Genomic DNA, 11,923 nt, shown 5'->3' with positions numbered 1-11,923 from the left:
TACATCTGCCACGCTAGGTCTTACCTAGGGTCTCTCTGAATGTCCCTCTGAAATCTCAGTTATCTCACCCATTTCCACTTTCAGATTCACAGGGTCCAGCCGTGGAAAAATCCCCAAATCCCTCAGATGCTATTGTCTTTCGGTGAGTCACCCTCTCTCCTGATGCACACACTTGCACTCTCTTTACTTGGAATACTGACATTTCCCAATCAGGATTTCCATTGATACGGGTTCTGGGATCCTGAATGTCTCTTCTGGGAGTAGGGAGGGGAAGAGAGAGACACCAGCATCCCAGGGCAGGGAGACTGTCTTTATCTACCTCATTCTGTCAGCCGAGTCTGAGTCATTTGTCCTCCCAGGCCCTTTGGCCATGAATTAAACCCCACATCCAAGTTCCACTTGACATCTGAAAAAGCTCCAAGCTGCCCCCAAGTGGGTCAGGCTGCAACTCCGTGCCTCTCCGGGGCATGTCCCAGAGGTTAGAGACCTTCACACCTGTGGTCACCCAGGGGTGCTCTGTGTCTAACCGCAGCAAGCGCCCCAGAGCCCTGCTTTACTCCACAGTGAGAAAAAACCAAAGGAGGCGACAGGAGGCTTTTCAAGACGCTGCTCCAAACTCATCAACTCCTGTGAGTACCTTGAAACAGAACCTAGACCCAGGCGGCTCTTCTGCCCAGGACTGGAGAGGGGCCTATGGCCCAGTGAGGCGGGGGTGTGCACAGGGAGAGGGAATTGTCAGGAGAACTGTTTCTGTGCCTCCGCTCACCCTCCCCTTCTCCCCAATTCTCTCTCTGCCCCACACTTTGCCCCCCAGCCCAGCTGCTCTACCAGGAGTACAGCGATGTGGTCCTCAACAAGGAGATTCAGAGCCAGCAGCGGCTGGACAGCCTGGCAGAGGCGCCCGGGCTCAGCTCGCCCCGGCAGCCTCGCAAGACCCTGGCGTACTCCGAGTCATACCTGCAGCGCCTGTCAGCGGCCTCCAGCGGCTCCCTCTGGCAGGAGATCCCGGTGGTCCGCAACAGCACCGTGCTGCTCTCCATGACCCACGAAGACCAAAAACTGCAAGAGGTGCCGAGTGGGGAACGGTGGGGTGGGGGGAGGCGACACAGAGAAGGTCTTATTTACTAACATCCTTACCTCCTACTCACCACCGCCACCGAGAGCAGACTGTCCCCACCACACACGCACGCATGCTATGGCCATTGGTCATCTCCATTACGAAGAATTTGGATTATTTCCCTCATCCCCACCTCCTCATGCCTTGGGCCACTTACTCCCACCTGCTATAGGTTTGGGCTCATACAGGGTGACCAAGGCTCTCAATTTATTGGGAGGAGTGTGGAATTAACCCCATCACTGCTGTTTCGGGGTAGACTAAAATGTCCCTCATCAACCAGGGTTTCAGGTTATGTTACAGATTTCCTCTTCACTCGAGGCACATATGCAAGGGCTTATTATTGGGCCCCTTGAAGAGGACTCCTTGCAGCTGTCCTGTGGCCCACTGATCTAACAGAGGCTTTGGAATGACCATCAGTCCCTGCTCGGTAGTGACTCCCAATAGCCAGACCTAAGTGGAAGCTATTTGTGTGATTCTAAACTATGACCAGTAATAAGTTTTACACTGAGAGCTTCTCTTAACAATCTGCCTTAAATAAGGGGTACATATTTTCTTCCCCCAAAGATGGTATGGCACAGTGGCATAGAATCGTGTTTAAGGAGTTAGGTTCTGGAGATAATGACCTGGATGTGAAACCCATTTTAATATTTTCTGTTTAACTTTGGCCCAAATGATTTGATCTTTCTGAGCTTCTGTTTCCTCATGTGTAAAACTAAGATACAAAGAATTTTTGGAAGAATCACAAAAGATAATTGCCTGGTACATAGTAATTGCTCAAATGTCAACTATTTTCATTGTAAGTAAAGCAGACCTGGGTTTGAATTATGGTTTCACCGTTTACTAGCTGTGGAACCTTAGGCAAGTTATGTGACTTCTCTAAATCTGTTTCTTTCTTCATCTACACATTGAGGTTTATAATGCCTACCTTTCAGGGGTGCTGTGTGTTTACATGAAATAACACATCTCTTGCTTAGTATAGTGTCTGGTGCATAGTTTCATAGTAGTTGCCACTCTCTGCCTTTCAGAGGCAGGGAGGAGTAAAATTTGGACCAGAAGGACTTAGGGATAAGCATTGCTTTTACCAAGTCAAACAGGCAGACATAAATTTTTAGGTTTTCAAAGCTCAGACATGAGGTCCCTGTTCTGACTGTAACTTTTTATGCATGTAGATATGTAGAAAATCACTGATCTTCCTGACATTTATTGACCAAACAGTGGGGAAATGACAGGAACACTAGCCCTCTTATACCAACTCCAACGTACTGGGAAGTCCACCAGGGCTCCTGTTCCAGTGCTGGTCTCACATTTGTGAGAAGAGAGACCTCTACATCTCCACCTCTTATACACACATATTCATTTCATAAAATAGCTCCCCTGCGGTCTACACAGTGCTTTCACAGACTCCATTTCCTCTGACTGTCACATCTTTGTGTGAGGTGGGGGTCACTCTATCTACATAAAAAGACAAGAAAGGAGGTTCAGAGAGGTTAAATGAGCCCCTCAAAGTCATATATATGGTCAGTGAATGCCTGAGCAAGATGCAAGTGACCCTTCAGTGTCCGGGTCAGGCTGATTATATGAGAGGATCACATGGCCACTGTGTCATTGGTCATCCAAGTCATCGCCAAGGTGTGTGTGTGTCTTCTTTCTCTTTTCTATCCAAGCACCTATCTTGAAACCACTTGCCTGGATGAAAAACATGAGGAACCCAGCAAGGGTCATGGCCATGCATCATGGTGCTCCCTGCTGGAACCTCCAAGCAAGTCCTCAAATGCTGGGCTTTATCCATTAAACCACAACTGCACCATCTTGTTTTCAAATATCCTGCTACTTTCCATTTCACTGCAAACCCCAAACTGAACTCATCACCTTCATCTCCTCAATCTGTTCCTCTTTCAGAGTTCTCAGGCTTAGTATGGTTGGTTCCAAAAATGCTCAATTTACTTAGTTTTTTAAATAATTTTTATTATGTATATTTAAGATATACAATATGATGTTATGGGCCACATAGACATAGTAAAAAGGTTACTGTAATGAAGCAAATTAACATATCCATCTCACATAGTTAACCCTTTTTTTGTTGTTGTTATTTAGGTTTTTGGAAAGCTTATTTTTCTCTTACACCTTTGGGGACTTGCACTTGTTCTTCAATCCCTAGATTAAATCTTACTTACTCAAATGCTCTTCCCCTCTCCCCACAGATCAAGTTAGGTTCTGGTGTGACTGTGAGCCGTGAAAGGACCCATCTCGCTCACCGCTCTCCCCCTAAAGCCTTACACAATGGCTGGCATACACCAGAGAGTCAATAAAAGTTCTTAATTAGTCTTCTGCCTCTCCAACCTCCTAGGCCAAATTTGAGCTGATTGTGTCTGAGGCCTCGTACCTGCGCAGTCTGCACATAGCTGTGGATCATTTCCAACTGTCTGCCCCACTCCGGGCCACCCTTACCAACCAGGAGCACCAGTGGCTCTTCTCTCGTTTGCAGGATGTGCGAGACGTCAGCACCACGTGAGACTCCCTTCTGCCTCACTGTTGTTAGCCTTAGGTGTTTTTTCCCCTCTTAGAAACCTTGTCAGTGCCAAGTCACAGGATAAAATTGGCCTCAGCTCCCTCCACGATTCCCTGTGGTTGTAGGGATAGGAAAAGCAAAGAGGAGAGGGCATGTGGAAAACGAATGAGAAATGCTTCCTGGGTTGAGGTTTTGGATGTACTGTGGGCCTGGACTGCATTGGAGATACGGTGTAGAAATCATCCAAAGATCAGAAAACCTGAACAGGGTCAAAAGATGGAGAAATGGAATGTTAAGATCAGAGAGTTGGACGGGAGGAAACTAGGGACAGCGGTGGAGGGGACGCCGGTGCGCAGCACGGGCGCAGAGCTAAGGAGAGGCCATGCACGTTGGCCAATGGGGAGAAGCTGTCGCAAGCTCAGGCACAGCAGGAGTCGGCCAGCTGCTTAGCTGAGGCCCAGAAATCTCACGAGACTTGTTTAAATCCACCCAGGTTTCTCTCAGACCTGGAAGAGAACTTTGAGAACAACATCTTCTCCTTCCAAGTATGTGACGTCGTCCTGAGCCACGCCTCGGACTTCCGCCGGGTCTACCTGCCTTACGTCACCAACCAGACCTACCAGGAGCGCACCTTCCAAAGCCTACTGTGAGACTGATCCCTGTTCAGTCCCCATGTCGCCCTGGCGTGACAGTCCCCAGCCCAGAGTGCCGTCCCTCGTGCCCGTCTGAGACCCCCAGCCCCGCCCGGCCCCACGCCAGCGCCCCCCAGCCGCCGCACGGGGCCCCTGCACGTGGGCTCCACTGTTTCCCAGCCCGCAGATGCTCCCCGAGCTTCCGTGCCTCCTGCCTCCACTCCGTCCCCGTTGCTCCCCACGCCCCTCCTCACCGAGGCCCCTTCTGCTCCCGCAGGAATAGCAACAGCAGCTTCCGAGAGGTCTTGGAGAAGCTGGAGAGCGACCCCGTCTGCCAGCGCCTATCCCTCAAGTCCTTTCTGATTCTGCCTTTCCAGCGCATCACCCGCCTCAAACTCTTGCTGCAGGTACGGCTCGTCCCACCTTGATCCTCTCGGCTTAACTCAAAGGGCTGCTCTCGGGAAGCCCCACGGCAAAGGACCGTCCGTCCTCCTGCCACGTTTCCACACCCCGTGGATGTCGTGAGCAGCCTCTCCACCTCCCACAGCCTCTTTCTCGGAAATATCTCCTGCTGAAATCACATCCCTGGGCTTTTCCATTAACCAGCCCCCAATCAGCTCTTCCTCTTTCCCTCTCCTTTCTCTTGTCCGGCTCCTGCCTACTCTTCCTTCAATAGAACATTCTGAAGAGAACACAGCCTGGATCCGCAGAGGAAGCGGAGGCCACGAAGGCGCACCACGCCCTGGAGAAGGTAGGCGGCCACCACCCCCACCTTCACGGAGAGGTCTTGGCCTCCCAGAGAGCGTGGGGCTGGGACCTGTTGGGGGGAGGGCTCAGCCTCCTCACTGCATCCACCCAAGCCCAGAGCATGCACACCCCATGGCCTCCTCTCCTGCAGGGAGCACACCCTCTGCCACAGACCCCACATTCAGTCTCCTCTTCACCCAGTCCAGAATGTTCTGTCTGGTCGCACCAAGTATACCAGAGTTGAAGTCTGAGGACTTCAACTTGATGCTGCCTTCACTCAGTTGCAGCCTGGTGGAAAAGAGTGAGGCTGTCACAACCTATTTCCAGATTGCTTGAGAGGGACTCGAAGGTCAAAGCCTCTAACACAGAGCTCTTCCCCTTTCCTCACCTCAGCTGATCCGAGACTGCAATAACAATGTCCAGAGGATGCGACGGACGGAGGAGCTAATCTACTTGAGCCAGAAGATTGAGTTCGAGTGCAAAGTGAGTGGGTCCCAGGCACCCTCCCACACAGAACCTCCTGCCCACATGATCACTGGTCTCTCTTCTCCTTCCTGCCCACCTTCTGTCCTGGCCTGTTTGGGGGGGCCTGCTTCAGTCTCCAGGACATACTGTTAGGTGACAAAGGGAAAGCGCAGAACTGTGTGTGTATCATGTTACCTCTGGTGTAAAACTGGGAGGATACAAATCTATATATGTGTCTGCTTGTGTCTGCATAAGGAAACTCTGGGGTACATTTGGGAAATGGCAGATAAGGGAGGGATGAGGGAGAACTTTTCAATATAAGCCTTTATACAAAATGTTTGTTTTGGTGTTTGAACCATTCATTGTTTTATCAAGTCTCCTCCTAGTCTAGCAGCCAAAGGAACATAAAATTGAATCTCAGTATAGGGCTAAAATCTCCCATCCAAATGCAAATCTAGAATAGACATCCCACTCAGAATAGATACCATCTTTATGTCCCTGGAAGAGAAGGAGAATCCCGGATCCACATGCTAATCGTAGTCCAGTACTCTCATCTGTACCCAAACTCCAGCTCCCAGCAGACCACACCCAGTAGACCAGACCCACTTCCTAGTCTCATCCCCACATCTGATTCTGACTGTTCCTGTCACGTCTCTGGTTATGATCCAGGAGGGGACAGATGCCAGAGCTTCCCCTAATCTTTTAACTTCTAAGATGCATCATACTGTCCCTGCCTTGTTGCGTCACGTGCCCTAATTGGGCTCTTCCACCTCTTCTTCAGTTCAGGCTTCTAGGGCAGAGCTTTCCCACACGGTCCTGTCCTGGGTGGAACCGTAGGCACCTTCCATCTGCCTGAGCATATAAACACAGGAGCCACACACCAGTGGACAGTGGTAGTTAGAGGGTTCAGAAAGAAAGGGAGTCTAAGTGATGGGTTATAAGCAGGAGGGAAGATGTGGAAGAGATGACTGACTGTCCGAGGTGGAACTTGTGCAGAAGCAGCTTGGGTAGGAGGGGAGTGAACAGAACAAGCCTCGCACCTGTCTCATCTGTGACACTGCCTTCTCTCTCTCGCCTGCGCTACAGATATTCCCACTCATTTCGCAGTCACGCTGGCTGGTGAAGAGTGGGGAGCTGACAGCCCTGGAGTTCAACGTCTCCCCGGGGCTGCGAAGGAAACTGAACACACGCCCAGTCCACCTGCACCTCTTCAATGACTGTCTGCTGCTGTCACGGCCCCGAGAGTCAGTGGCTGGAGTGGGAGGCCAGGGCACAAGAGGGGATGGAAGGAGGCAAAAGGAAAGGTCTGAAAGGGATAGAGAGGCATCATATTCCTACAGGGACCCTTCTCAATGACTTAACCCAGAGTCCAGGTCATAACTTGGAGAAGAGAATAAAAGCCCAAGGCAAAAGGATGTCCCACCAGACTGTCATGAGATCACATAGCAGAATGTGTATTGTTATAGATACAGAACAAATGTAGCAAATTAGCCTATCACGTTCTCAGATCAGTCTATTTGTGGCTTCCTTGGGCTGGGCTCAATCTACCAGCCTAGAGATACTTAGCTAATTCCAGATCTTAACTCTCTGGTCCTAAGGGCCTTGGAAAATTTATATCGATTCTGTCTCTAACTCTTTAAAGTGGTCAGGTATCCATTGCACTAGATATGTGGTTTGTCAAACTAGTGACGAATCCCCGAGGATGCTGGAATTACCATCTTGGCAGTATATTAGGATCATCTTATGGTTTTTATGGGAATTTGTAGGCTATAGATACTGAGGACAGGGGTCATGAATCCAAGGAGATGAGGGTGAGTAAAGTATGAAAACTCTAGAATCAGGTTGAAAAGACTGTGTTTTGCAGGGGCAGCCGATTCCTGGTATTTGACCATGCTCCCTTCTCCTCCATCCGGGGGGAAAAGTGTGAAATGAAGCTACACGGACCCCACAAAAACCTCTTCCGACTCTTCCTGCGGCACAACGCACAGGGCACCCAGGCCGAGTTCCTCTTCCGCACCGACACTCAGTGAGACGGGGCTGGGCACAGGAGTTTGGGGTGGGCAGCCAGGGAAGGAAGGAGGTGGGACCAAGGCAGAAATCGTGTCCAGGAAACAGACATAGCGGCATTTCGCCCATTCTGGACTGGTTGCATCCATAGAAAAACCCAAACCTAGAGCTAATGGACAACTTGCAGGAGACTAGGGGTGGGAGAACTATAAAGTCACCAAGGCTTAGCATCTATTTTATACCTTTTACTCACAAAGGACAAGGCTGATGGGCACAGACGTGACTGAGACAAGCACTGGGTGCCTTTTGCTTTCTTTGCTCCCACCCCTCTACCCAGTCTTCTGTTGAGCAGAAATCCATAGTGTTGAAAACTTTGATTTGCTCATCTTTTTAATAATAAAAAGAAATATATTCACACATACATACATTTTTGAGAGTATTAATAATAACCTATAAAATCTGGTACATAGTGCTTACAATAATGAGCATCTAAAAGACTATGGCTCTTATTGCTATTATAAAAGATATAAGAAGAGTCTCTCTTTAAAAAGTTTGACATATCTGATGATTTAAGGATCCCCATGTTGTAGACACTTTCTCAGTTTTGTCCCTTGGAAGACACCTCAGGGTGGGATCAATAATGCCTGTCCTCACTTATGGAACAGAGGAGCAGGTATGGGGGTTTGTGTGCAAAATATCACGTAAGTCAAATAATCAGATGCAGAATCATGTTCTTTGTTTAGTGCTTTGGGCAGCATCTTCCTGGAGCAGTAATAGTATCAGCTCTCAATAGCCCAGGCAAATTTGGAAACAGAAGCTAAGAGAATGCAAAAATTAGTCTTGGTTTATGTTATGCAACAATAAAAAAAATAGATATATCTCTCTGATCTAATTATTATTAGAGAATAATTTTTATTTTTGAGATATTTGATTGAAGGGAGGTGGGCAAGGGAGTGTCAAGAGTCATGCAAAGTTATAGAATCTAAACTGAGGTGAACATTCTGCTTAGTATAGTTGCCAAAATGCAAAATCTGCATTTGTATAATTGACAGTTGACTTTATGCCCCCATGTGGAAGATTGGAAAAGCCATTAGGAGGATAATCCTGGAAAGAGAAGGGGTAACATATAGCTCAAGATTTTGTCATATTTCCAACCAAGCTGAGGCCCACTGAATCTGAAGTCATGGAACTAGGCAGGTTTTTGAACTAACAAGTTCCTCTCACAGTCATTTGCTTTCCCCAACATTGGCCCTTATCCTACACCCCCAGAATTGCAGCTGAAGCTATGACCCCGCTTTGTTTTCTCAGAAGTGAAAAGCTTCGATGGATCTCAGCCTTGTCCATGCCAAGAGAGGAGTTGGACCTTCTGGAGTGTTATGGTGAGCGAGGGTGTAAGAGGGAGAGAAAAGAGGCAGGGTCAGAGGTCTCCTTTGGATGCGGGGGTTTAGGGGGTTGGGTGGTAACCCTGGGAGGCTTCCACTTACTGATTTTCCCCAGAATGCCAGGGAGGAAGACTGGCTGCTGGAGCTTAAACACCTGAGACCCATCTGATTAAAACTGCTCATCACCATGACAGTGCCCCTCTCCCGCATTAGAATATTTGTCCCCTTAAGTCTATCCTGCTGTTATTTTGCCTAGATTTTACGTGCTTGAGTTCCTGGGGAAGCAAAAGGAAAAAGTATGACTGTGGTGGGAGGTACAGGAGGATAGCAAAGCAGATCTGTCCTGACCACACCCCCTCCTGTACAGGATGACCTGAGGTCACCTGCCCCAGGTAGCCGCAGGTGCACACACATTACGAATGTGTCCACGTTCATGCCAAGACTGGAATTATTCTGGCTCTCATATCAGCCCCACAGTTGTCCTCTAGCAAGAATTTCCTAATTTATATCCAGAGAGAATCTGAACTCAAGGGAACGTTGAGCCTTTAGTGCCTGAAAAGAACAAACAAATGCAAGGAAGCTTGGAGAGAGAATTAGGAGAACCATGCAGTGACTGAATTCTGTTCACTTGCTCAGTGTGTGCTCCATCTGCGGGGTGTCAGCTCCCCTGTGGGTAAGGAGGGAAATAAAATTCTGCTTCCTTCACTGTCATTTTGTGAGTAGCAGATGGGGATGAGCTTTAGAAAAAGAAGGACGAATAATAATGCCTTATTCTGTTCGTTCTCTGGGAGAGCTGATACGGTGTGGTAAAGTAGAGAAAGCAACAAACCCATGTTAGGTGGAATATTTATAGGTCAGGCATACTCTGAGGCTTCTTATCTTGAGCTTCACATCTATGGAAATTTCCCGTTTCACAAATATATAGACATACAGAGATCCAGAATTTCCACAAAAATCATCTTGATCGCCCTTGATCAGCAATCATCTCGATCATTGATAGATGAGGAAATGGAAGCTAACAGGGATTAAGACCCCTGCTTACATCATACCTGGAACCCCACTGGTTAAGTCTCCTCTGGCCCCACATCTGTATGTCAAGAAAATGAAGAATGAAGAAGACTCAGATTGTAAAATCTAGCTGGAGAAGCAAAACACATGCATGAAACAATTAGATAACAGCCAAATGATTTGGCTTGAACCATCAGTTTTACAAGAATTCAGAATCCATTGAAGGCCAAAGAGTCAGGGAAGGTTTCAGAGGGAGTGGGTCTGGCTGAGTCTCCAGTGTTCGTACCGACGAGGAACTAAAGGTGGTCACAACGTGTTTCTCAATTCATCTTCCCCAGAGAAGTATTAAATAGAATTGTTGGTCCATTTCAGTTCTGGTATTTCTATTTCTTTATTAACCTTTTTGGTCCTTGGTAGGAGATGAAGATCTTTGCAATTGCCTCTTTTGTCTGTAACTTTCAACGGCACATACTTACCTCCCTCACAAGTCCTCCCACCCCTGCTCCCCGAGATTCCGTGTCTGTGTGGCAGCCATCTGCCTCTCCTAACCTCTCTGCATGCTCTTCTCTTGCAAAGACTCCCCCCAAGTGCAGTGCCTTCGCGCCTACAAACCCAGGGAGAATGACGAGCTGGCGCTGGAAAAGGCGGACGTGGTGATGGTGACCCAGCAGAGCAGCGACGGTAAGAGGGAGACTCCGGAAGGCGGGCGGGCCCTGGGGGCAGGACACCACGGGGGACAGACTAGCTCCCCAGGGCTGCCACAACAGAGTCCCACAAACTGAGTGGCTTAAAACAACAGAAAGGTCTTCTCTCCCAGTTCTGGAGACAAGAAGTCTAAAATCAAGGTGTGGGTGGGACCACACTCCTTCTGAAGCCTCTAAGGAGGCTCCTTCCCTCCCTTTTCCAGTATGGCAGCCCCAGGTATTCCTTGGTTTGTGGCAGCATAACCCCAGTCTCTGCTTCCACCTTCCTGTGGCCATCTTCCCTCTGTGTCTGTGTCCAAGTGTCCCTCTTTTTATGAGAATGCCAGTTGTATTAATGGCCACCTCACTTCATCTTGACTTTACTAATTGTATCTGTGACAACCTCATTCCCAGGCAAGGTCACCTTTTGAGGCACCAGGGATTAAAACTTCAATGGCTCAGGAGTGGGCTGTAGACTTCGCCCGGCTCCGGGGCAGCTGTGGTTATGTTAGTCCACGGGGAGGCTGGGGGCTCCCTGGTTCATTCATCCTTAGGATTCAGAAAAGTTCCCAGGAAGGTGGCCCAGGGGAAGCTCTCTCAAGCCTTTCCCAGGTAATTCTTCCCACCCATCGTGTGCCCACAGGCTGGCTGGAGGGTGTGAGGCTCTCAGACGGGGAGCGAGGCTGGTTTCCCGTGCAACAGGTGGAGTTCATTTCCAACCCAGAGGTCCGTGCACGGAACCTGAAGGAAGCCCATCGCATCAAGACTGCCAAACTGCAGCTGGTGGAACAGCGAGCCTAGCTGTGCTCTGAGAGGAGCTTCCTGAGCTTGAGAACAAGCTGTTGCTGGAGAGGGCTGGCCCCAGAGCCAGCTACAGAGGCCTTTTGTGGACCAAGAACTAGGCCTTCAGAAAGCCCAAGGACAAACTCCAGCTAATCCAGTCACTCATCCCAGGCCTCCCTTGTGCTTTGTGCTTGGTGGGGGGATCTTTAGGGACTTTGCACTGGATTTTGGGAACCTTTTTTCATAGGAAAAGGGACCATTTGGGCCTGAACCGAGGACCTTTCCTTCTACTGCCTTATAGTGCTTAAACATCCCTGCTTCCAGAGTGCAGAGTCAGAGCTGGCCAGAGTTTCAGTCGTGGCCACATGTTAAACAGAATCTGACCTCAGTCTACTGCAGGGAGATGTTTAAGAGGGATTAATATCAGATGGGAGTGTCAACCTGGTGACCTCTAAGGTATCTTCCATCCCTAGAGATTCCCCGTCATTATTGGTGTGAAGTTAGTGCCCGCATCTCTGAGATCTATGTCTGTTGGTGGCAATGTGAGGGTAATACTCTCTCACTCTAATAAACTTGGCACTTCTCCGAGT

The 11,923-nt window shown here is 48.9% G+C and overlaps 1 protein-coding gene across 1 annotated transcript in view; it reads left to right on the top strand.

Annotated features, from left to right (window-relative positions):
* The window catches only part of ARHGEF5 (Rho guanine nucleotide exchange factor 5), a 21,920-nt gene extending 9,997 nt beyond the window's left edge, over positions 1–11,923 (top strand). Inside the window, exons 3-15 of the mRNA XM_045564467.1 lie at positions 85–142; positions 565–629; positions 815–1,068; positions 3,465–3,625; positions 4,120–4,272; positions 4,536–4,665; positions 4,935–5,009; positions 5,399–5,488; positions 6,557–6,714; positions 7,335–7,496; positions 8,786–8,856; positions 10,444–10,548; positions 11,194–11,923. Of these exons, the coding sequence (XP_045420423.1) occupies positions 85–142; positions 565–629; positions 815–1,068; positions 3,465–3,625; positions 4,120–4,272; positions 4,536–4,665; positions 4,935–5,009; positions 5,399–5,488; positions 6,557–6,714; positions 7,335–7,496; positions 8,786–8,856; positions 10,444–10,548; positions 11,194–11,351 (1,640 nt within the window). The 3' untranslated portion in view covers positions 11,352–11,923. The remainder of the gene's footprint in view (positions 1–84; positions 143–564; positions 630–814; positions 1,069–3,464; positions 3,626–4,119; positions 4,273–4,535; positions 4,666–4,934; positions 5,010–5,398; positions 5,489–6,556; positions 6,715–7,334; positions 7,497–8,785; positions 8,857–10,443; positions 10,549–11,193) is intronic.

The sequence above is a fragment of the Lemur catta genome, chromosome 11 (assembly GCF_020740605.2).
Source record: "Lemur catta isolate mLemCat1 chromosome 11, mLemCat1.pri, whole genome shotgun sequence".
In the NCBI taxonomy this organism is placed as follows: Eukaryota; Metazoa; Chordata; class Mammalia; order Primates; family Lemuridae; genus Lemur; species Lemur catta.
Note: the sequence above shows the minus strand (reverse complement) of the source record. Positions and strands in the feature narration are given on the sequence as shown.